Consider the following 25,783-nt stretch of genomic DNA (forward strand, 5'->3'; position numbering starts at 1 on the left):
ACTAGTTATCTGGGCAGTATTTTGTTTATTGTTGATTTCGTTTTGTGGTTTGCCTTGTGTATTGTTTGCATATGGCCATTAGAACTTGAACTTTTAATTCGGCTTTAATGTGCCAAATAAACCGCTGAACTTTTAATGGTTGACAGATAGGAATCCAGGACTGTTCTTTAGGCCTAATATATCAGCTGCCATGACAAGTTAAATAATGTGGATTATTAAAATTTAATTTAAAAACTACTCATTTATTGATCAGACATTTGTGGCCAACAGAAAATGTAAATTATGGTCTTCACTGTTCCAGAATGTCTAGCCATTCAGTGAATGACTACCATAAAACTATATTTTCTCTGAAAACAAACCAGAAGCTGCACATCCAGAATGTCACAACATTGTAACAAGGGCTTATTGGAGGCATAGTACAATGGTTGTTAATGCTCTTTAACAGAAAATGTGACAGATGATGTCCTCATTTTCTCGAGGATTGAAGACCCATTTACATTACGGCAGAGGTATTACCTCCTTTGCCCCTCAAAGTCTAGTTAACCCGTCTGGAGCTCCTTTGTCTTCTATATGTGCGGTGAGACGACTGCCATCTGGTGCTATTCTTCAAGCACGTTTCCCTAATTTAGGTAGACTAAACCCTTTCTCCCATTTTTCATATCTACTGGTTAACATTGTAAGTCGCTTGTCATTTGTTGGTGAGTTGACGTGACTTTTTTACACTTCATTTTAGTATATTCTCGCAAAATCTGACTTTCTGATCTACTCCCGGCTGGGAGACAAACCTAACGGTACCAGTTAAATTGATGACGTCAGTGTCAGACTCCCAACTGGAAAGATGCTGGTGAAAAACTGACTTCGCTAGCCGCTAAATAGCTAGCTTATTGAACGCTGATTGACCTAAGCATAGTACAGTAACTAGAGCCACTGGAACAAATGTGTTTTTCTCCATAACACTCGATTGAAGTCCGGTGGCATTATCGGACAATGCTACGAAGATCGATTATATTCAACGGAACAGATGATGAAAACATGGATTCGGGAGCTGAGACAGCCGAGTAAGTTTCTTCCAAATCATGCTACTTTTTGCTAGCTAGCTAGTACCAAGCATTGTTTGTGGTATCCACCCATATGTGAATCATACCCATTATTAATTATTGTGCAGTATCTTAGTTATACGTTACCCGGCCAATCTACATCACCTAACGGGTAACATTTATAATTTAAGACTAGCTACAGTAAAGATTAACGTTAGTCACATCAAAGTGTGTGTGGGAATCACAAACTTAACAAGCTAGCAGGAGTCTAGCTAGTTTGCTGAATGGACATTGCACATACAATGAATGACGGCTGGTCACTTTTTGGTTAAACTGTTGTTCTAAATAACTAGTAACTTCATGAGTAACTTTAATGTTAGAAGTGCTTATTTCAATTAGCAGTCTTACTAGATCATCCAACAAGTACGATAGAAAGCCATCACAACCTAATATGGTTTGTTAGCTTTCTAACTATCGTTGTAAGAAACCGTTGGCTAGCTAGCTAGCCACAACAAGCTTTTCTAACCCACCACAGAACCGTTGTCATGGTAACGAAAGAGACATGTTTGCGCCGCGAGATGGCACTGCTTGGGTGTTCAAGCTGGAATTCGGTCAGACCGGCCTTTGCGATGTTTACGCTGTGTTTTTATTTACAAGTGTTCCCAACCCCACACCACAGACTTCATGTACTGAAAATGGAAAACATAGCCGGGGGGGTTACAGTTTCCAAGACCAGTTTGTTTGTTGTTTTTAACCAGAGAGAGAGTTATTGAGAACGAATTATAATTTTCAATGACGACCTGGTCAATGGCATAACAAATGCAAGACAAAACACTCAGTTATGCATCAGGGACACGATAAAAACAATGAAAGACAATCAGAAGAAACACTATGTAAAATGGAGTAAGGAAGAGGTCAGTAGGCAAGTTCCTCCAAATTAGGTGATATATATATTTACAGAAGGATGAGGTGCGAAGATCACCCTACAAGGTGATGCTGATAAATAAGATGCAAAGTTGCTCAACATATGAGGTGACATAATGACAGATGGTCCATGATGTTAGTGTTTTTGTGAAGGCCTTATTATTATTATTTTCTGTCACTCCATTTGTAGATCTGATTGCAGTAAGATGTCGTCATCAAGCAGTAAGTATTATACCATTTATATCACCGATGTCGGTTGTTTCCTTTCACACCCACTATTCTCTGCCGCGACAATGCTCCTATTGACTGTGTTATTCTGGAATGTCGGAGGGGCGAGTGCTTCCTGTCTTGTAGTTGGCTTCGGTCAGTACCTCCCCGACCCAGTCTGATTGTGCCTGTATTGTGTTGTTAGGTGAGCTAGTGGCCGGTCTGGCCCCGGAGCACCCGCTGATGAGCATGCACCTCCTGGCAAACCCTGGGGACTCCCTCCTGCTGCAGCACACCCTGGACCGCCTCCTCCGCTGGGTCTGCCCCAGCCTGCGCCTCTTCCACGTGTCCGAGCGGGCCTGCCCCCTCCGCGACTATTCCCGCTCGCGCCCGTGGCCGGTGGCCGGCTACCCCTCCCTGGCCGTGACGGTCTTCCTCCACGAGGCTTACGGGGAGGAGCGCATCCTCCGGGTGCTGGACTTCCTCCAGCGCCCCCCCTGGCGCTACCACCACACCGAGAGCTGCGGCGGGAGGGCCGGAGGCGTCCACATCACCTCCTCCACGTCGCCGGCCAACGCCCTGCTCCGCCCCTACCTCCTGCCCAGCCGGGACTTCTACAGCCTGGGTGCGGGCATGCCCGTGTGGGGGGTACGCCCGGTGCACTGTGGCGGGGAGATGCTGCGCGTGACCCTCCACAGCGGCTACGACAACTTTGACGACGCCGTGCGGCTGTACGAGACGGTGCTGCGCCGGGAGGCGGAGGAGCAGAAGACGGGGTTCTGTTGGTTCACGCTCCACGCCGAGCCGGGGCTGTGCCTGCAGCTGGCCCTCAAGCAGCTCTCCCCGGGCGTGACGGTGGAGGCCTGCAGCTCGGCCGTGCTGCAGTTCAGGGTGGAGGAGATCGGCCAGCTCGTGCCCCTGCTGCCCAACCCGTGCACGCCAATCAGTGCCACTCGCTGGCAGACGGAAGACCTGGACGGCAATAAGATTCTGTTCCAGGTACCGCAACCCATTCATACCCCCCTGTGTATTTCAGTCGACACCAATGCACTAATGCTTTTACTGCACTGCAGGACTGATTCAATTCGCTGTGGTACTGGTGTCAGAGAGAGCGCCGGAGTGTAAAAGCCACCCAGTGTGGTGTGTCCTTCGTCTCAGCTTTGCTCGGCCAGAGTCCTCTTTTACTGCGTTTCTGTTCCTACATTGAGATGTTTGGAAACATGCAAAACCAAGCGCAGCTGCTTCTCGAGATGAAAATACGTTCGGGGTTTGGATTTGTGGCGAGTGTTTAAGAGACGTGAAACCTTGGTGGTTTCTGTCCCCTGGGGAGGCGGTGCTCTGGGGCTGTGAAAGCATGTAGTGCTGGATGAAGTTATGTAGTAATTATCTTCCAGCTACACAGCGAGTTCGGATCGGCACCCTCGCTGATTGTCTCGTAAAAACCCTGCCAGGAGCAGAGCCGTGTAAAGCCTGTGTGCGTGTGAAGCCCTGAAACATATATCACCACACTGGTTTCCTCTGCTCGGCCAGTAGAGCGCACGCTCTCACGTAAAAAAAAATGGCCTCCAGGTATCCATAGGTGTAATTGAGTCGGGTAATACTCGTTCATCTTTTCTTCATGACATGTTGGCCAATAAACGGGAGAGACTTAAATTTGACTCCCAAGGTTGCATTACAGGAAGGGGCAGTAACACTGTAATTGTGTTTTTGGGAAATGCTATGTGGATGTAGTTGTCTTTGTATGCTTTGTTGTATTTTGAGTGTCACTCGGTTCTGTGGAATTTCCCAAAGGATGGTATTTGAATGGATAACGTGAAGACGTGTGCATCAGTGTGTTAGCGTGTGTTAGCGTGTGTTGGTGTGTGTTAGGAGATGTCAGTACATTAGTCTTTGTGGGTTCCGTGATTGTCCGTTCTTTCCAGCTCAGCCGTTTCAGGGAAGATCAGTGTCTTTCTGCCCCCCCCCCCAGGTAAAAGCCCCAGAACAGCCTCGTCAACCCCTGAGCTGTGCCTTCCCTCTGACCTGCCCCAGCATCTCGCCAAGAGGCTCGCTGAGCAGCACCGTGTCAGGCCCGCCCCCAGCAGCCCACGCCGAGCAGCCTTGCGGCCAGATGACCCGTCCAGGGGACAGGCTCGGGGGCCCGCGGTGCCGGGGGGAGAGCCTGGGCTCAGACAGCTGCTGCAGCACGCCCCCAGGCAGCTCCTGCTACTCATCCCAGCGCAGCAGTCCTGCCGCCCTTTCAGTCAACCACACCCACGACTCCTCCCCCCTCCCCTGCCCCGTCGCCTCCCCGGCACGCCCCTCCCCGGCACGCCCCTCCGTGTCCATCTCCCACCTGCTGCTGGAGGAGGAGCCGGAGACCAACGTGGACACGGGCGTCCCCGTGGCGATGAGCACATGCTCGGACACCGCCGCCGCTACGGCGACAGGCTCGGCGGACGCGGCCCTCTCAGCAGTGCCGCGGTCAAAGCGGCCGGCTGCTGTCGGGGCCTCGGCCCTGGAGAGCCTGGCCAGGGAGCTGAGTGCCTCCCTACCTGACACTTATACACCCACACCCCCTCACAGGACTTGGTCTGCGAGCAGCCCCCACACAGCCACCAGTCCAGGGAGCACAGCAGGGTCACCGGCCTGGGACATCGGACGGGCTTCGCCGGGTCAGGGCTACAGCAGAGGGCCGGTCGGGCCACAGACTAGGCCCGCCACGAGGTCTGTGTCGTCGCCCACGAACGGCACGGAGCCGCTAGATGAGTTCTTTATCTGACTGGTCTCTGTGTGCTTTAGGGTTGACAGTTGTAGGACATTATGTAACTAGGTGTTTTCTGGAGAAGCCCATTAAGACTACAGAGACAAAAATATTGGAACTTCCTGGTCCTTAGACCATCATGGCATTCTGAGGACCCGTGTCTACATCTGAAATGTCACCTTACTCCCAGTCTAGTGCTAGCTCATAGGCCTCTGGTCAAAACTAATGCACATTATAAGGAATACAGGACACTGTTGGACCCAAACTAGCTGGGCTAGAACATGTGGTAAAGCCTATGAATAGTCTGTGTAACAAACTAGGCATCTATGCATTTTATTAGCAGTTTAAGTTGAAATGCATACAAATATATGAAGCGAGAGGTTGGTAAATGTGGTGGGATGTTTCATTTGGTTGATCTGTGTGGTATCAGACTGGAAGCATATCTCAATCAGTGGCCTAAATCTTAAAACAATATAACATAGCACTGTCTGTCCAGTCTGACAAAAGTATTTTACCCTTTTTATCATTTTTCTATTCTGAATGTTCAAAAGTATTATTAAATGAAGGGAAACAAATAAAGTGTATACTTATTTATTTAATTAACAACTTTGTGCAACACCCAATAGCCATGTGTGTGAAAATAATTGCAATGTTCTGCTCTGACTGACATCTTTAGCTGCAATAACCGCAACAGCACACTTCCTGGAGTTGTTGAGCATTCACTCACATCACTGTGGAGGAATTCTGGGCCACCCTTTAGTGCAGAACCGCTTTAACACAGCATCACAGCATTTGAGAATGAACTGCTTGTTTTTGGTCTGGTCAAAACATGTTAATGTCATTTTGGTTGAATATCTGGTTACATTGTGTCAAAAGGGCAAAATATACAAAGGGCAAAATACACAGCGCTGTAGTATTGTACTGTAACATTAGCCTGTTTTTCTAGGATTACCACACTCTGCATTTTTGTTAAAATGTGTAATATAATAACAAATGTTGTGTTGACAAGATCTTGCCAAACCACTATGTTTAACCACTACATATTTTAGCAGACACAGAAATACTTTGGGAGCTGATAATATGCATTTATTTTCGGGAAATGTCCAGGAATGTGCTAGGCATATTTTTTCAAACTATATATTCACAACTTGATTTAATGCTAGAGTGGGATAAGGACTAGAGAGCCATCAGATGCTGCTTGTCTTACATGGTACTGTCTTAATAATGCATAATATGTGACATTATCGTGGAGCCTTGCAAGGCCGGTGATAACCTGGTCCCGGGAAAGCAGCCTTTTCCCAAATGGATCCCTGCCCAATGCACTTCAGGATATCTAAGAGGATTTGTCCGGGGCAATCAATGTGGAAATCACTCCACCTCGCCCTCTCCTGCTGAGGTTGGGGTTCATTTAAACCTGCAATAGCAATCTTTAGGCAATGCATTTATTTATTTCATGAATTCCTTGCCCACATATGTACTTCTGATTCTAAATAGCTTAAGCAACCCTATATATGTGATGGTAGGTCCGTCCCGTCTCAGTTCATTTGACCACTGGAAAAAGAAATACTGTGTATATACTGCAAAGCGGGTTTGATAGAATTGAGTTGAAGGTTCCACATATCTTGGGGGGGGTGTTTTAAGATTAGAAGATGTTTGGTGTTTTGTACTGACAGGTGGATGGGATGAGAGATGAGATGGTTGAAACTCCAACTGGGAGCGGTGGGACAGGGGATCTACATGGGTGTCAGCACTAGAACTGGACCAGCACCGCAGACCCATATTCTTTATTACAATCTAGTCCTCTTATATCTCCAGAAGTGCATAGAGAATAGTGTCTCCGGGTCCATTTGGGATGGGACCAACATTTACCAGCCTGATCCTCATTGGGTCAGATCCTCAGACAGGTTAGTCTGAACCTATTCATGGAGAATTTCCGCAGAATGCCTTTTAGTTGAGGACTTAATATTACGTATGTATATCTGACAAACCAGCTCTTAACTATTTAATGAACTTAAAGGGAGGTTGTAAAGTACAACCAACTTTTTTATGTTTCTAGAGGCATGAACCAGGAATACGCATTACTAAAGTGATTCATTGTATTTTGTATATTAAATTATTTGTAACTATTCTCACAACTCTTGAATAGTGTAATTATTTTTTGGGCATTTGATCCATTGAATATACTGATGCTCTGAGTTCCTTCACATGAGCCCAGTATACACCGAATGCGAAAGGGCTATGGATTACATTATTTTAATCCAACCGAAATGTAATGTCAGGCTTGGGGATGTGATCTGTCCTCAATAGCATGAGTCTGATGTTCACTGTGTGCTGGTTTTGTAAAAAATGTTAGGCAGGTGTAGACAATTAAAAGGACTGTGTCCAGATTTTTAGGCAGGTGTAGATGATTAAAAGGACTGATTGTGATCAGATCTTCCAGACCAGCTCAGTTGGTACCTTGTGATTAATTAAGGATAGAGTTTAGCAATGAGGGCATTTGTTTGAAGCTGGTCCAGCTGAGCAGACTTTAAACAGTGTGAAACCGGATGGCCTCTCAAGTGCCAGACAGGTTGAGTGCCCCGTTCAAAGCCAATGGTGATGTTGACTTGAAACAAAGTAGGTGGAGCAATGATTTAGGTTTCTTCATGCGATTTTATAGTTTTTACAAGCAATCGTATTCTGATATTCTCAATTACTGAACATTTTATAGATGATAAAAATATTTTTGTCACTACCTTAGATGGTGCAGTAGACAAGGCACTCAGCTCGCAGGATTGAATATAGCCCATGTAGTTTTAGAATAGAGTCACTTGTGTGTTATGTCCCAACCCATGTTTCATGTTGTGTCTCGCTAATCATGTTTTCAGTTTTTTTTTAAATAATTTCCTGCACTCACTGGTTAAGGGACAAGCATTGTAAAAGAGACCTAGACCAATTTTTTTTATTGATGCCACAGTAACTCTGTGGATATGCTGTTAATCCTTTAACTGCTAGGACATGGACATTTTGTCCTGAAACTGTCAGGCTTTGTGCCTCATTAAGCACGTTCACACTGCACCTTAGCTCAGTTTTAAGAGTGATTTTAGCCCCGGGCTAAAATGGGAGGCCTTTCAACGCAGCTCAGCTGCCGCCACTTGCACACCTGCGTCCACTAATGTCTTGTCAGGGTTGCAAACAAAGGCATCAGGAGAGCAGCTCTGGGCAGAAAAAGGCAACATGAAAGCAGCTCTGGGCAGAAAAAGGCACCAGGAGGGCAGCTCTGGGCAGAAATAGGCACCAAGGGAACAGCTCTGGGCAGAAAAGAGCACTAGGGGATCAGCTCTGGGCAGAAAAGAGCACTAGGGGATCAGCTCTGGGCAGAAAAGGGCACCAGGGGAGCAGCTCTGGGCAGAAAAGGGCACCAGGGGAGCAGCTTGGGGCAGAAAAAGCAGCAGCCAAAAGAGTGAAGTCGTGCCTCAAAGCCCTTGCAGCTGCTTTTCCTGTTGTGTTTTCTTACTGAAATTATTTTTATTACAATAATTTCTACTGTTCAGAAATGCCAATGTTTTAGCATTTGTTGACACAAATTCCATCCAAGTCCTGTGCTCTGAAATTACCATAGCAAAGTGGGAGGAGAGCTACATTCATAACTGTTTAATCAAGTCTAGACATTGTCTCACCCAACTGAAGATCTTCCAAGAATGTCTTGACCTTCCATTATCCTGCACCTACCATGGAATTATTGGTAAAATACAGGTAAACGAAATGCATTCTTCAAGTTCAGTACTGGAGTTTACAATATGGTGCATAAAAATATGTCTTCTTGCTATTTTTGGAAGAAATCTCATTCAGGTCATTATACCAATGTTAACATTTGTCATACAAGTTTTAAGCTTTAAAATACATTTCCGATACTTTTAGATTATTTGGAACATGGTGCACTTTGTAATTTGGGTAAACCATCCCTTTATGCTCATAGTAAAAAAAGAAATATTAACAGGCATTTTCCACCGAGTTGTTGATTACCACAAAGGATTGATCATCAGGGAAGGGATTCAATCTAAGCGGGTTAGGTTGGTGGACGCTTCAAATGTTCAACTTCAGTCCAAGTGACGGTAAACACCTTCAATGTATACCATAACTAGGACTGAATCCGGGCTCAGGTTTAATGAGCATAATGTCCACAACTGTTGTCAGGTTTATTGTGCACCGAGTGTGACCACAAGTCTAGTTCCGTAATGGCCAATGACTCGGCTCCATCAACTTCGATATGAGATCTGTAGTTCTGTCGTTCACAGGATGTTGTTGCCCTGGTGGGTCTTACGCCTGCAGCCTGTCCATTTCAAGTCCCGCGCCCAATGGCCCTCCCTGGTCACGCGCACCTTCACCGGGTCAAACCTCCAGTACTGCTGCTCCCTGAAGAAATAATGGAGCCCGTCAGGACGGGTCACCACCCCGTTGGTCCCCTGGGGCACCCCGATCCAGTCTGCCAGCTTGCGGGGATAGTAAGGCTCGGACCTCAGCGTGTGCAGGTTGAGCACAGAGTAGCGGGACCCCTTGAAGAGGACCATGTGTCCCAGGGGTGCGTAGTAGAAAGCGCAGTCTGGGTGGCGTGGGAGGCCCAACTCTTTACTCCTCTTAGGAAAACCAGGATCCAGGACACTGCCTGAGTAACGCCACATCCCCTTACCTAGAGAGGGAGGGATGCAAAACAGCACAATCAACAACCCCTTGTCCAAAATCCTGAGGTACTGTTTGGAGAGCTGAGAGCCTGTATGGATTTAGCCAGGCCAAACATTTGTATTAGTTTTAGTGAAGGTAGTTAATGCAAAATTGTCCACTACACTTATTAAAATAGCTCTGACTTCTACCTTGCTACACTAGCTATTATCTAGGATTATGTGGATTTAGTACTGATAGGCAGTGTAGTTCTTCGGTAGGCCACAGAACCAGATCCTAGTCACTGTGGACTAAGATAGGGTTAGTAAGACTAATAAGCCACGTCACCATAATTAATTGACTGAAGTTCATTTTGGCAGATTAGTGCACCTTTGAAGAAGTACCACTTGCTGTCCAGGGGGGAGAAGGCAGCTGCCTGGATACCCAGAGGAAGGTGGGGCCAGCGCTGCTGGAGAGGCAGAGGGACGCTCACATTTCCCTCTGCTGACACCGTCCAGTACACACCGCCCCGGAACACCAGCACCGTCTGGTTCGTGTCTGACGCACATTTAAAGAGGAGATTCGAATGTAACAACACGCTGCGTTCTCCCAATCAATGTCATTTCCGTTAGTATCGTGTATGGCGGTGCTCTACCCATAGTGATGGCGTCAAAGACTCCCCGGCAGTAGAGGGGCTGGGCCGGGCCAGAACGGCCCTCTGAGTCCTCAGCCAGCTCCCACTCCTGCAGGGCTGTGCTGAAAACATGTCCCGGTAACCTCCGCAACAGACCCCCTGGAGGCTTTCCTAGGGAGGACAGAGAGGGAGACCATCAGTAGCCTGGATCTAGATGTGCATCAGCTAACTAACAGAGTGGTATAGGTATTTAGTATGGTTTGGCTACTCTTCCTGGGGCCCAAACAAGAATCAAAATATGACATAAAAGAAAACTCTAGTCAGAGAAGTTGGGTTTGGCTGAAGCACATTACAGACCCGTGGTCAGTTTAGTCAGAACTCAGGACAAGAGTGTGAGACCATTAAGAATGGATGGGAGAAAATATTTTAAATTATGGCTCATCACACCATTTTGAAACAACAGCATAAGTGACGGAATTCTGAAAAAGGAGGAAAAACAAAACACAAAGCAGCCTACTTTAATAAGACCATGGACATCACACCACCATTATGCCTTCAACAGGTTGTGCAAACATTTGTCTTAACAGTGAAAAATATCAGGATTGATGGATGATATCAGGATCCCCAAGGAGAGGCAGGAAAACCAGATTATTTGCCCTCAGGTCCACTGCAATACCACATTATCTCTGAGGATAATGTCACTAACGTCTTCTTTCCAGTTTTCTATATGAGGAACCAGATACCGCAATTAGCAGTGATAACGCAGTTTGAAAGATTTGATAGACACCTGCTTCTACGTAATAAATATGCTAAATGTTTTGAGGACAAAAAACGGAGTATAAGGTTAAGTGTATTCCTTTTCATCTCACTGAAAAAACAATTGCTTCCCAGAAGTGTGAGGCAATTCCCCTTCAGAAATCAAACAGCGAAAGGCATCTACTATTGGCATGTCTAAAAGACTACATTTCACTGGATTCCAGGCTGAATCCAGGTAGGACTGTTCCATAGCCACTGAGACATTCCTGTATAAATGCCTGGTGGAGGATGGATGAGACTCCACATATACAGCAACAGCAGTAACCTGTGGAAACCTGTCTTCCACATGCCAGACGGAGGTTAAAACCTCCTGCAAAACCAGCTACTTCACTAGTTCAACATAAGAAGCCGTGGGCCAGGCATGTAGGGCAAATTGCTCCACCACAAACCCTAGGACCAATGTCCACACCAGTGTTCAAACCTCATCCTGCCAGGTAAACCGCCTACATCTGTAAATATAATAACGCCACTTCTGAGAGAGGAGAAAAATTATGATAGGAAGTTATTAATTTACTTGGCTGGCACAACCTATGTTCCAGACTGGGCAGGGTGAGCTGTGACTCACTTCACCCCTGGATGCCAGTAAAGGCTTCTGTCTAAAGTCAGAAAGAATTTGAGTTGCCAGCCAAGCTAGCATTTACTGGCATCCAGGGGGAAAAGACCAAACTGTAAAACATCACTCACTCTACAAAATAAGTCTGTCGGTTGTGTGTGTGATGGGGGTAACTCAACCTTTGTCGAGAAGCACCAGAAGGCATTTCTGAAAGTTCAGCCTATTTCACTGTACATTTCCTTTTTACAAAAAAGGGTTCAAACAAATGAAACTTTACATGAAATATACCGTATATATTTAAAGGATTTCGCTTACAGATCTGACTAAGACAGGTGCATTGCGAACTTTGACAACGGCGTGGTTTCTATGTCGCCGTTGCTTTCGACATGACAGGCGGACATTGTTCATTATTTACCATATAGTTGTTGTACTGCAGTGACGTCATCCCAGCTGAGGACCAGGGAGCGGCCCGGCTTCCTGTAGTAAGGGGACATGAGAGAGTGGCGCACTGGTGAGTGCTCCAGCCCCAGGGTGTGGCCTATCTCGTGGGCTGTCACCATGAACAGGTTGTGGCCTTTGTGTCCATTTAGCGTCCACCTCTCTGCCATGTCGAAGTGGGCCTCCCCTCGACAAGGAAAGAAGGCGTGTGCCAGAGCTCCTCCTACAGGACAGAAGAGGGCTTCTGAGTGGTTTAGACAGGACCCTATTCCAGCGTCCTCTCAATGGAGACATTATCTGATTGACAAACCCTTTCTTTACTTTGGCAACAGGTTTTTCCCAGCCCACCAGACCTAGAACCCAACTGAGGCCCACTGAGTAAAACTCCAGGGCCCCATAGTCCCAGCAGGATGGAGACGGATCCTGACCTGGACCGTCGAAGGCGTTGCTCGCCCCGTCATTGTGCTCTCCTTCGTAGAAAGCCAGGCGAATGTCCGTGGGGCCCTCAGGGACCTCCTGGAAGGCCAGACCCGACACGTTGCTCCACAGCTGGAAGGCGGCGCGTACCGCCAGTCGTACAGGGCCAGAGGCAAGGTGACGAGGCCAGTTCACTATCCTGTAGGTTAGGTGACGCTTGTACCACTTTTCACCTGCAGGGACAGATACGGCAGAGATTCGTCACAAGTGGACACACCTCAGAGCACCTTGAGTTTTACATTTGTTAAGGGACACAAGACATTCAAGCCTGAGCTAATTTTCCAGCTGTTCCACTTCAAGGGGAAAAGACAAGTGAAGCCGGTTTTACCTAGTTCAGAAGCTACTCTTGGCTTATGTATTACTCACCAATCCTGTGTTCTTGTGCTATAATTCACTGCCTTGACTTTGATTTCTGAAAGAGCGCTTTGTGAATAATACACTGTTTCTCTCATCTGCTATACAGGGAGGCCCATCCCAACAACTGTATTAGAGGCTCTGGCTTACCTATACAGTAGGTGATATCCAAATAAACCGAAAAGGTTGCTTTGACTGTTTCTTTTACAATCCTAAAAAAGCCTCTATTTCTGTCAAGGTATTCAGTCTTGACTTGACTTCAGTTTCTTTACTAAACCAGCAATCCATGATCTGAATGATAACTTGTCAACATGCCAAATATCAAGATACCATGGTCACATTGGTTGCTAAATAAGAAAGGTCCACACAATACACCAGTATTATGTGAAGTTGGGATATGACTGTGTTGGTTTTCCTAAATTTGTAGCCAAATCACTATCCTAACATTTTAAGGATTCGAACACGAGCCAGACCCCCCTTTTTGTTTTTTAAGTGCATATTTTCAGAGGTTATGTGGGTTGGTGATATCCGACACAGATTGTGAATAGCGTCAAGGGCCTTCTGAACAGTGGCTTTCTAAATGATAAGATGCTATCCATGTCAGCACACTGCTTAGTGAACCAACCAAGTGCTGTGTACTATTTGATTAACCCTTTAAAGTGTATATGTCTATAGCAATATTGTCTTTAAACACCTGGTAGATTGTCTTTAAACAGTAAATACATAAAAGTGAACCACTATTTTCGAGAAGCGATCCTATTAAAAACTTTTGTACCATCTCATTCATGAGGTTTGTAATTCCATAGTTGAAAAATCTGTGCTAATAATCTAATTGTATAATAAATATATACACATTCTGATCCACTGGATGGTCTCATTCATTGTTTCGAAAATTGAATGAATGCTAAATGCTCATAGAATGTTCATAGACGCTTTTTAAAAGATACCTATTTGTTTTTGCCAAACTACAGTCAATTTAATGTTTGATTCTGTATTAAATACAATACATTTGAAACTATTGTATTTAATTGAAATACAAACATTTTGTTTTAGTAACAAATTCATATTTTATTGAATGTGATTACACAGTTGTTCATCTAGTTGATTGCACAGACTGTAAGTTCCTCTAGATACCAAATTACCAAAATGTACATAAACATTTGCAAAGCATGCTGGGTATAGTTTTGTAAATAAGCTCCACACTTAATAAAGACCACATCAGGACTATCATTTCCAAATACATGAATGACTGTCCATCTCTGTGCTATATACAACATTGGGTTTCATCTGATGCAAACCAACATTTACATTGAATTTACAATTTACAAAATTATATGACTTCATTTTCATTTAATCCCCCAGGAAATTTTTTATTTTAGGTCTCCTTGGTCATCCCAATCACTCCTGATTTTTGTTTTGCAAGAGATCTGAGTAAATATGGGTTAGGTAAACAATTTGTTTTAACATGTTGTGATTTTGCGCCTCGGTTTGTTTACACCAAAATCACACATTTGTTAAAGTGCAGTGAAGTGAAGCTCTGCAATTTTCTTCTTTACAAGACTTAATTAGCTTGTAAATGTGCACAATTACAATATGCAGCACCCTAGAAACCACCACAGCAAACAGAAAACAGACACATCATGAGTAGTAACAACAACAAAAGAACAATTTTCTCACAGGAAACAACCACAAACCAAAACCACCTTATTCTCGTATTACTTTTGAACAGAGCCACCAACATATTCCATATATAGCACACTGGACCAGAATAACTTTGATATGGGTATCAACTAGACACAAGAACTTTGCTTTGTCAAAGAGCGGCTACAGGGAACGTTGAGACTGGAAGGTCTTGCCAGACACCCGGTCATGGTGAAAGACGCACACTTGAGCCATATGGATCCTGGATACATACAGCTTTGGAAGAAATTAAGAGACCACTGCACCTTTTTCTTTCCTTTCTAAAAAAGTTGAAAAGGAAAGTGTGAGTGAGGAACAGAAGTGTTCAATTTGCGGTGGTCTCTTAATTTTAACCTTTCTGTTCCTCACTCAAAACCTTCCTTTTCAACTTTTTTGTAAAGGAAAGAAAAGGGTGCAGCGGTCTCTTAATTGTATATGGATCTGGAGGACAGAGCAGAAGACCTGAGAATAGGAAACCTGGTACACCCAGTGAATCTGCGTAAAGCTACAGAACCTAAAGGCAAATACTTTGGGGGACAGTGCATGTGCAGGCTAGTGTGTGTCACTTTTATGGTGTAAATGTTCCATGAGGGCGTTTAGGGGTTAGTGAGGCAACCTAAAAACAGTATCCAACAATGTTAGACTAGTGTGTTGCTTAGGTTGTTTGATGTAATAATGGACATGGTATTTAAGGTATTCAGGACATGGTATTTATGGTATTCAGGACATGGTATTTACAGGTCCATCCGAAGGCTGTCCTCAGGACCTGGCCTCCAGAACTACACCCACAGAATGACTCCACCTGAAGATTTCTTCAGCACTCTTGTTCCTTACATATTCTGGTCTGAGACTGAATCAATTTAGGGATATGGCATTATGGATTACTATTAGCTACCGCCAAATGCAGGAGGTGCTCTTCCAGAAGTCCACATAGATCATCAAGTTAGACAGCATACACACATAAAAAAAATAACATAACAATCCATTGTTCAGCTGAGACTGTTTTGTTTGAGCCTCGAATCCAAGGAATCCATTGATGGTACACCCCCAGCACCCCCACTTCCTGTGGCTATGCCCGAGGGACTAGTGACCCCTACATGTCCTCCAAAACCCCATCCAACAAAAGCAAAATATTACAAAAGTAAAGCGAATCCATTCCCCCCGTACATCCACATTGTACATTGGTCATTGGCATTGAGACATTGAGTCATTGAGATTCTGTGTTAAGTCACTGCCTTCAGTCAAGAAATTATAGACCTCCGCTGAGTAAGTGTCCCAGCGGAGACCAACGACTGCAGGAAGTTGGATACTGAAGACATTCCTTGACTTCCCTTGTGGAAGCAATTACAATGATGTCCTGTGTAGCAATGTTGTTGGGGGAGAAAGCCCTATCTCAAACTCTAGGAATTGACCAAGATCATTTGATAGTGAAGGTTATTGTTTGCTTGTTTGGAGAGCAGAACCATGGAGGTGCAGTGGGTTGAGGCTTTCTTAGCCAAGAAAGCATGTTTTTTACTCACACACATCCACAAGGCACTATGGTATCACTGGTCTATCTGAGAGATATACTGTGACAGTACGCTCAAAAGGAGACCTCCAACAGAGACAAAACACGAGGTTAGTCCTGCATATAATGCATGTTATCGTTATACTGTACAGTCATATCAAATAATCAGCAACCTAACTCTTTACAATTTGATACCCACTTAAACCTTAACCCAAAGAGAAAACAAAAGGTTAGTCAGGAGGGCTGTGGTTCCAAAAGACATAAACCTATCACAAGCACAAAAATAATTCACAACCTGCACTGCTGAGCTTGAATAAGGGTTAAGGAATTTTCCACAGTGAATATAATTGGGTACTATCATTGGGAATGAATATCATAGGGAATTCTGCATTAGAATCCTACAACTAGGACAAAGTCAAACCTATTCCCATATAATATACATTGGAACACCCTCTACCTTCTCCCCTGCTGTACATTCTCAGAGTATTAGCCAATTCCCTCAGTGACCGTTTTCTCAGGCAAGAAGCAGGAGCAGCGGAGGAATGGTTGCTTCATCACAGTCACTGACACAATGCTGTTACAGTCACTGATACTAGGCAGTAACAATCACTGATACTAGGCTGTTACAGTCACTGATACTAGGCTGTAACAATCACTGATACTAGGCTGTAACAGTCACTGACACTAGGTTGTTACAGTCACTGACACCAGGCTGTTACAGTCTCTGACACCAGGCTGTTACAGTCACTGACACTGGGCTGTTACAGTCACTGACACTGCGCTGTTACAGTCACTGACACTGGGCTGTTACAATCACTGACACTGGGCTGTTACAGTCACTGACACTAGGTTGTTACAGTCACTGACATTAAGCTGTTGCAGTCACTGACACTAGACTGTTGCAGTCATTGACACTAGGCTGTTGCAGTCATTGACACTAGCCTGTTAATAAAGTCACTGACACTAGGCTGTTACAGTCACTGACACTAGGTTGTTACAGTCACTGACATTAAGCTGTTGCAGTCACTGACACTAGACTGTTGCAGTCATTGACACTAGGATGTTACAGTCATTGACACTAGGCTGTTAATAAAGTCACTGACACTAGGCTGTTACAGTCATTGACATTAGGCCGTTACAGTCATTGACACTAGGCTGTTACAGTCACGGACACTAGGCTGTTACAGTCACAGACACTAGGCTGTTACAGTCACTGACACTAGGCTGTTACAGTTTGTTTCTCAGACCAAGAGCAGACAGTCTAACACAAACAGTAGACCATGCAGAAGACCTGTGTACAATCAAAACCTCTCAAGAGACCAAGGATAAGAGCCATTTGCCACACATTATGAGAAGGTAAGGTTGAACAGGTAAGCAGTTAAAGAACCACCTCCTGAGGCGGAGGGGGTCAATCTGCCTACTCAAGGAACATCTTAATTACAGTCTTCAGAGCTATTAGTCATTGGTTTTATGACGGGAGCAACCCATCTACCGGTGTGTACAGCCTTGGAGATACAACAGTCACAGAGCTCAACAGCATGAAACAAAAGCCATTGTTTCCCTAGAGCAGTGGTTCCCAACTACAGGTGCCCCCAACAGTACACATTTTCATTGTAGCCCCAGCCAAGCACAGCTGATTCAACTTGTCAACTAATTATCAGGCTCTCACTGAGTTGAATTGGGTGTGCTCGTCCAGGGCTACAACAAAAATGTGTGCTGTTGGGGGTACTCGAGGACCGTAGTGGGGAACCACTGCCCTAGAGGGCCACCTGCTCAGGACACACACTGACACACACACACACACACTGATACACACACACACCTCAGTATTCCCTCACCTGGCTGTGCAGAGCGTTTTCTGCGGAATCGGGGCCCACTGGAGGCCATTTTGCCTGTAAAGACAGAGTTCACTCTCTGGGCCCAGAGTTGGTGGCTACCCTCATCTTTCACCCCACACCGAGGCGTGCCCATCTGCTTCAGGGTGGCACTGTCCAGCTGTCCGGTGACTGGCAAGTGGGACAGCCACTGGAACTCACTGTGAACGATGAGGTCTTAATGAATACGCAATGAAACAATGTTTTGAGAAAAGAAACCTACATGAGGGGAACTGTGTTTGTCATACTGAGGATTTGTCTCTGTTCTGTTTAACTCATGTTCAAGTTCTCAAACCTCATTACTCAGAGATGTCCTGGTGAAGTAAATCTAATGATTATGTATCAACAGCATAACACTCTGTGATATTTGAGGCTCAACCACTAAATTCCAGAGCGATATTTTACTGTCTGCGTTTTACATTATCCCCAAAGGGTTAGCCCACAGAACCACTCCCACCTCTAATATAGCCTGACTCAGCTACAAGGATAATAGCCTGGAACTGCCGCTAATCAGCCCACCAAGATCTTGATAAGTGCATTTTTCTATGTACATAATGACCATTAGACTGCAACTCTCCAACCTAAAAATTCTGCTCTCAGAGGAAAAAGACTAGTCTATCCCCCCCTGGTAAAAATGGAAAATAGGGATACAGAACAGCATTGGGTGAAAAACATGGAGATGATTGAAAAGTGTGAGTGCAATGAGAGAGCGTACCTGACTGCTGTTTTAACCTCAGCTGCATTGTGTATGTGTTCGTCCTGGTGTAGATGTGACAGGTAGCCATATTTTTCCAGGAAGCCCTGCAATGTGTAACATTCTATTTCATAATTCTTACAAGGGTACATTCTTAAATATTTAGAAAATTGCCAAGCTCTTCCAAAAACATTTTCGCAAAATGGCTAACATGCATCAGTACTTACGAATTATTTTTGTCCTAAACCACTGATTGGTTTCCATTCAGGGGCTTTTTGGAGAGCCACTGAATGGCTCTCCAAAAATGAGGGAGTTTCTGCCATTTTGAAGAAACGCCTCATACAACCGATTGACTTGGGAGGTTATATGTGGGTCCATGATGTACAACTAACTGAAGTTTGATTAAAGCTAAGCAATTTGTTCTAAAAAGGCAGAAACCCTGGTGGAACGCAAAACAAATACAGGCCTTCAACCCAATGAATGATATTTTGACAATACTATGATGAGTGACTAAGTCAAACATGTTAACACCATTCAGTGTTTACTTTGAACTATTTGTCCTACTGACAAACACTGAGTGTTTGATATGTAAAGTTTCTGAAATATTTGTGACCAAGAATGATTACGACAGACCAGTACTTAAATTGTAACTTTGTTTTACTTGGATAGCCCTATAAGTTACTTGTTGAACTGTTTTCTAAAATGTTTGCTCCATTGTACGGTCACTGGCGAAAAAAATTGACAAAATACGACTAAGAACCATCTCACAAAAAAAGGATTATGGATTGCAGCATCATGATTTTCACGGCAACGTGGCTACACAACAACATACCCGAAAACGCAACTGGGCAAGAGGGGCATGACGTAACGACAGAGGAGGTGGCCGGTGCTTGTATGTAAACAAGGCATGGTGTTCAGACACTAACGTAACTGGAAGTCAGTGCTCAACCAATCTGGAATAACTGATGATTATGTGGCAATGAAAGAACTGCCGGCTGCTATTAGCAAACAGCAAACTGCACATCCGGAGGGTGCTTTCAACCACTCAAATCTGAAAACAGTTTTTCCCAAATTCCAACAAAATGTCTCCTGACCCACCAGAGGAGACAATACACTAGACCACGTGTATACAAACATTCCAGAGGCCTACAAAGCCATCCCCCTCCCCCCACCTGGGACAGTCTGATCACCTTTCACTGTTTCTACTCCCCAAGAATTGACCCCTCATTAAACAGGTGAAACCATCAGTGAGGACAGTCAAAGTGTGGCCAGAGTGGTCAGACTCACTACTACAACACCAGTTATAACACACAGACTGGAGTTTTTTTGCCACACAAACCCCACTTGACTCCTATACGGATATTGAAACATATGCTTCCTTGGACCTCACCCTCAGTCACTCCACCGTAGATGTGCTGTCTGCACTGAGCAGGGTGAATGCACGCAAGGCCACTGGGCCTGATGTCGTCCCCGGGAATGTGCTCAGATCATGTGCTGGGCAGTTGGCTGAAGTCTTCACTGACATTTTCAACCTGTTACTGGACCAGGCGGATGTCCCCACGTGCTTCAAGACAGCAACCATTGTGCCAAAGCAGTCAACTGTGTTTAGCCTGAACGACTCACCCCCGCAATCATGAAGTGCTTCGAAAGGCTGGTCCTGGCCCACCTCAAGTCCTGCCTCCCCCCAACATTGGATCTCTATCAGTTTGCCTACCCAGCAAACAGGTCTAGAAAGGATGCCATCTCAACAGCTTTACACTCTGCCCTGACCCACCTGTACAAAACTAACACCTATATGTGAGAATGCTATTCATAAACTTTAGCTCAGCATTCAACAAGGTCATCCCCGTTAGGCTGGTCAACAAACTCCATGACCTGGGGATCAGCCTCTCTCTTCAACTGGACTTTCTAACTAACAGACCTCAGTCTGTCAGGTCAGACAACTTCACCTCCTCCACCCTGATCCTGATCCTGAACACTGGGGTTCCACAAGGCTGTGTGCTGAGCCCCCTCCTGTACTCCATCTTCACCCACGACTGTGTTCCTGTACACGACACCATGTTGGTAGGCCTGATCAGTGGCAATGATGATGAGTCAGCCTACAGGGAGGAGGTCAAGTACCTGGTGGCATGGTGTGCTGACAACAATATGGTCCTCAAAACAAAGAAAACCAAGGAGCTGTGAATTACAGTAAGTCTAAAGGCAGCAGTCATGCCCCAGTTCTCATTGCTGGCACTGAGGTGGAGCGTGTGCCCAGCTTCAAATTCCAAGGACCTCCCCTGGACACTCAACACCTCAACCCTGGTCAAATAGGCTGAAGAAGGCCCTGCTGCTATCCCTGCATTTCAGTTGCACATGTTACCTTCAATTTACCTTCATTGCACATTTAGAATTGCCATTTGTACTTGCATTTGCCTTCATTGCATATCTACACACCCACTTGTAACATACATTATAATTAATACGCTCTTCTATTTGCACTTCTGGTTAGATGCTAACTGCATTTTGTTGTACTGTACTTGTAGTGTTCAATGACAATAAAGATCTAATCATTGACATACCTTCAAAACCATGTTATATGGTGGGTTTGGCTGAACTATTTTGCAGTTAGGTGTGTACAGTGTGTAGTGATGTTCTACCCGTGCACTACCCGTGCACTGTTCCATTGCTTGGCTACACTGGGTCAGCATTTGCAGTGCCAGAGAGAGGGGTCATGGTTTGGTCGATTGTCAGACCATCTGGTAGTGTTTACAACTGAACTGATGGCTATCTTGCTATACTCTCTTTTTTTGGAGAGTGGGCAATTCATCCCCTTGTTTTATTTTATTTATGTCGACAAAAGGAAAGCAAAAAATTATAATTTAAAGATGAAACTGGGTACTCGTGCTTTGAAAAACTCAGTAATAATAATACACAATTGCTTATAGAAACAAGAACAAGAAATTGTATGATTCACTATCCTGTATGGGTTATGAATAATTCACAGGGGTGCAGAGATGGTTGTTCTTCTGGAAGGTTCTCCCATCTCCATACAGGAACTGTAGCTCTGTCAGAGTGGCGTTTGGAAAGAAACCAGGAACCACTCATCACCTGGCCAATACCATCCCTACAGTGTAGCATGGTGGGGGCAGTTTTATTTTGTGGTGGGGGATGTCTTTCAGCGACAGGGACTGAGAGACTAGTCAGGGACAATGGAAAGATGAACACAGCAAAGTATAGACAGATCCTTGTTGAAAACCTACTCAAGAGCGTTCACCTTCCAAAAGGACAACATCCCAGCACACAGCAAAGACAATGAAGGAGTGGCTTTGGTACAAGTCTGTTAATGTCCTTGAGTGGCCCAGGCAGAGCCTGGAGATGAACCTGACTGAACTAGATTTTATATGGGTCCCTTACTTACATCTAAATGTAGTAATACCTAATATATACCAACAAATATCCCCTTCATATAACAGCGCACTAACTTTTCCCCTCATTACTAGGGGTGACAAAGGGGAGTATCCATCTTCGCATGAGAATTAAAGAAAGGCTAAAGAATGCTCAGAATATCATTAGTCAAATTACAAAATCTATAAAGATACAATGATATATGCATTTGTAAGAGTAAGAGTAAGAGTTTCACTAACCAACCACTTGATTGGTCAAAGAAATGGTCAAAATTAAAATGTACAACACCCAATAACGTCATGCCTGGAAAGATTTTGTATTGTTTCCAAGTTTCCTTCGTAAAATCTATTTGAAGATAGGAGAGGGTTGTGGCTTTCTACTCCAAAGTGTATTGGTTGCTGCATGCCACAAAATAAGGTATTGTTCCATGCCATTGTTATTTCTATGACTACTGATATTATAAATATTGCACATTGTATTGCATGTTTCTCTATTTCCTTTTGATTACTGTTGTACCAACTGTCCCATTGACAACCTGTATCATTATTATTACTTCAATGAAGTTCCACTGTAAATCCAATTAATTTCATTTAGACAGTACGCTTAGGCAATATGTACATTGTTATGTCATGCCAATGAAGTAATTTTAATTTAATTGAATTAAAACTAAGAGGGAGGAAGTGAGGACCGTCTTTGTGTCAAAGTGAGAAGCATTCTTCATGCAGGGCTTGACAGAACATGCACCATCAGGATGAGGGATGATTACAGATGTGGTGGTGAGGGGAAAAACGAAACATGTGCAATACTGCAATTTAGCAGTTTAAGAAACAAATTGAATGTGACACACTTCTTTTGCTGTGGCACAAATTAAAGGGAAACTACACCTGAAATACAAATTGTTAGGTTAGCCTTAACATGTAAAATTTTAGGCACTATTTCAGTTTCAAACTGAACTCAAAACGTAATGCAAGGTTGTTTGTTGTTGGAATGTAAAATGCAATGATGAAGACTTATTTTCATTAGGGCATTTGTCTGTCCAAATGGCTTGAATAAATACATATTTTAAACCAATAATACTTGGAAAGTGGAAAGTCATGTTTCTTTTCCAGATTACTTTTTTTTTAATGAATGCTTACCTCCATAGGGCTGTTATTTAACAGCTTGCCGTTCGTATGAGCTACTGAAACCTTTTGTGTATTCCTTAAAAATACACTTTTTGTATTCCAAAAGAAAGTATCCCTACACCTAACCTTAACCCCAGGACTGTGACACCTAACCATAACTCAAATGTAACCATTTTAGTTTTGTAACCTTAACCCCAGTACTGTGACACCTAAACTTAACTCAAATGTAACTATTATTCTTTTGTAACCCTAACCTTAACCATTGAGTCATTGACTAACCATAGGGTTTACATACAGCAGGGGTCCCTGTACGCACAGAGGTTTTGCATACTGTGTAGGCTAGACCTCCCCAGCTATCCCACTACATTTGGCAAAGACGTGAACATTTACACACGTTAACAACTAGAAATAACTTTTCCAATTATAATTTTATTCTGAAAATGAATCATTGCTTTCTCAGATTTGCACAAAATCTGGTCATTAGTTTTATGGCGAACACCTCCGTCGGTTCTACTAGCCTACATGTTCAAACGAACTGGCCAGAATAATAATTTAATTCTGACAGACAGATCCCTATAAAGCACGATTAGGCTTTGGTGTTTTAATAAATATGTAGGAAGTACCTTTTTCCACAGAGGTGTTGTCTTTAAGAGGAGAAATTAGAATGTTCTGATCTCGCTCGCCCCCCATCCCAACTGACATATTTGTAATCTAATATATGGCCATATACATACATATACAGAACTAAACATATTTTAAAATACATTATATATTAATTTCATATATCAATTTGCCATACAGATTGCCAATTCTTGTATATTTTGACATGGAGACTACGTTTAATAGAGCATATATACGAAGTAGACCTCAGATTAATGTATGCGTACGTATATGCCCCGGTCACCAGGTTGAGATGTAACATTTGTGCAGAAACTTCAATAGAAAAGAAAATTGAACATTGTGACCTTTTTATTTAGCTAAGGACACCATATTTAAGCTCAGGAGACAATCATTTCGTTCAACATAGAACCTCCATCAGTCCCGTATATAATTGGAATTTATTTTTTCGATAGCTATTCTGTTCGATCCCTTAGCTTGCCTCCCTATGCACACAGTCTTGAAACCTGCCCCGGGGGTGAAGGCTGTTAGTTGAGTGAAATTAAACTTGTATACGTACCTCATGGGCAACAATTGTGCCACACTACAGGTGAACAAATATGCAAACAATATCCCGCAAAATGCTTGAATTAAACGGTGTCAAAAAATATTTTAAACGTACTTCTGCGTCATCGGTATCGATCGCCCGCTTGGTGGACGGAGGAGTGCAAACAGTTGACCTCAGTACCAGAACGGTTAGGATCCATGCACCAATATGCCGCAACTTACTTTGACTCGGAGAGACTCGAAAACTCATTGTATGACACTGGCAATACCATTACACCAACCGCAGACATAACTAGACATCGCAGTCGAAATAACATCCAAGGAGGCCTACTGTAATTCTGATGTGAGAAAGTGACATGTTTGTAATCCAAGTGCTGAACAAAAACTGTACCGGAACGCCATATCCACTCTTGTCCCAGGCATTTTGCTGACATTGAGGGAGGGACCGTTCCGCCCATCGCTCCCAGGCTAGATTAGATTCAACTTAATGGTCATTGAACAGTGGAAGTACAATACAACGAACTGCAGTTAGCATCCGACCAGAATTGCAAAAAGAGGGCAAAAAAGTATAATGTATGTTACAAGTGGGATGTGTAGATGTGCAATGAAGGCGAATTGAAGGTAACATGTTCAACTGAAATGCAGTGATGGCAGCAGTGTTGTTCCCGAGGTGGACATGGACATGTAGCAACTGAAAAACGTCCTTAACAGACTTTTTTTTAACAAGCAATGTCAAGAGTCCAGTAGTACAAGGAGAGTAGTGCAACAAGGTCCCTGAGAGGCAAGGCAGTACTAGGTGGTGGGTATGGTTAGTGTTGGGTAGAGTTCAGCAGGGTGACAGTAGATGGGAAGAAACTGTTCCTGAGCCTGCTGGTGTGGGAACAAAGAGACCTGTACCACCTGCCTGAAGGATGGATACTGTCCATCCTTGCGGTCTTGTCAGGTGGGCTCTCATCGCCACTGGGATGCCCTCCCTCCAATGCCTCTCGGGCGCGGAGTCACTGGCTTGTTGTTGTCTCTCTGTAACGCACATCGTGTAATTGGGCTGTACTCTGCTGGCAATACTCGGCCCTCATTCAGGGGTGGTTGGTGGGTGTCCCTTTGGTTGATGCTTGGCAATGTGGGTGGATTGATTTCCTGCCTGTTGGGCCCTGTCCGGGGCCTCCCCCAGATAGGGCCACAGTGTCGCCGGACATCCGTCTCAGTCCCAAGGTCTTACGCTGTTATATTATTGTGCTGGGGGAGTAGGGTCAGTTCTCCTTCTCCACTATAAATCCTTGTTGATATGAGGAATGCATTTACCCAGTCTACCGTTTTGAACTAAGGAGGGCATGAGGTCCTGGCCCACATCTGCGGAGTAGGTGGCTGTGGGGACCCGTTGCTGTCCCTGTCCACAGTCCTCCTGGTTTTGTGGCAGATTGATGCCTGACGATTTCAGCTGCCACTGTGCAGACACCTCCCCCACCCCCATGTTGTCCCTGTCCTTGTCCACCAGGTCATGCTTCTGACCTGGACTAAGATTAAATAGATTC

General features: G+C 44.4%; 2 protein-coding genes across 2 annotated transcripts; one reads left to right on the forward strand and one right to left on the reverse strand.

Moving 5' to 3' along the window:
• Window positions 1-657: 657 nt before the first annotated feature.
• LOC105012382 (protein FAM124B) lies at window positions 658-6,892 on the forward strand. The gene is made up of 4 exons (XM_010873188.3): window positions 658-1,058; window positions 2,152-2,183; window positions 2,374-3,167; window positions 4,138-6,892. Exons 1-4 carry the CDS (start codon window positions 988-990, stop codon window positions 4,927-4,929), a joined length of 1,689 nt encoding a protein of 562 aa, XP_010871490.2. The 5' UTR covers window positions 658-987; the 3' UTR covers window positions 4,930-6,892.
• Window positions 6,893-9,163: 2,271 nt separating this feature from the next.
• On the reverse strand, window positions 9,164-24,677 carry mmp28 (matrix metallopeptidase 28). The gene is made up of 8 exons (XM_010871368.3): window positions 24,367-24,677; window positions 18,598-18,683; window positions 17,847-18,043; window positions 12,419-12,640; window positions 11,968-12,213; window positions 10,205-10,354; window positions 9,940-10,107; window positions 9,164-9,580 (listed from the first exon to the last, which is right to left on the reverse strand). Exons 1-8 carry the CDS (start codon window positions 24,499-24,501, stop codon window positions 9,183-9,185), a joined length of 1,602 nt encoding a protein of 533 aa, XP_010869670.1. The 5' UTR covers window positions 24,502-24,677; the 3' UTR covers window positions 9,164-9,182.
• Window positions 24,678-25,783: the final 1,106 nt, after the last annotated feature.

The sequence above is a fragment of the Esox lucius genome, chromosome 1 (assembly GCF_011004845.1).
Source record: "Esox lucius isolate fEsoLuc1 chromosome 1, fEsoLuc1.pri, whole genome shotgun sequence".
Classification (NCBI taxonomy): domain Eukaryota; kingdom Metazoa; phylum Chordata; class Actinopteri; order Esociformes; family Esocidae; genus Esox; species Esox lucius.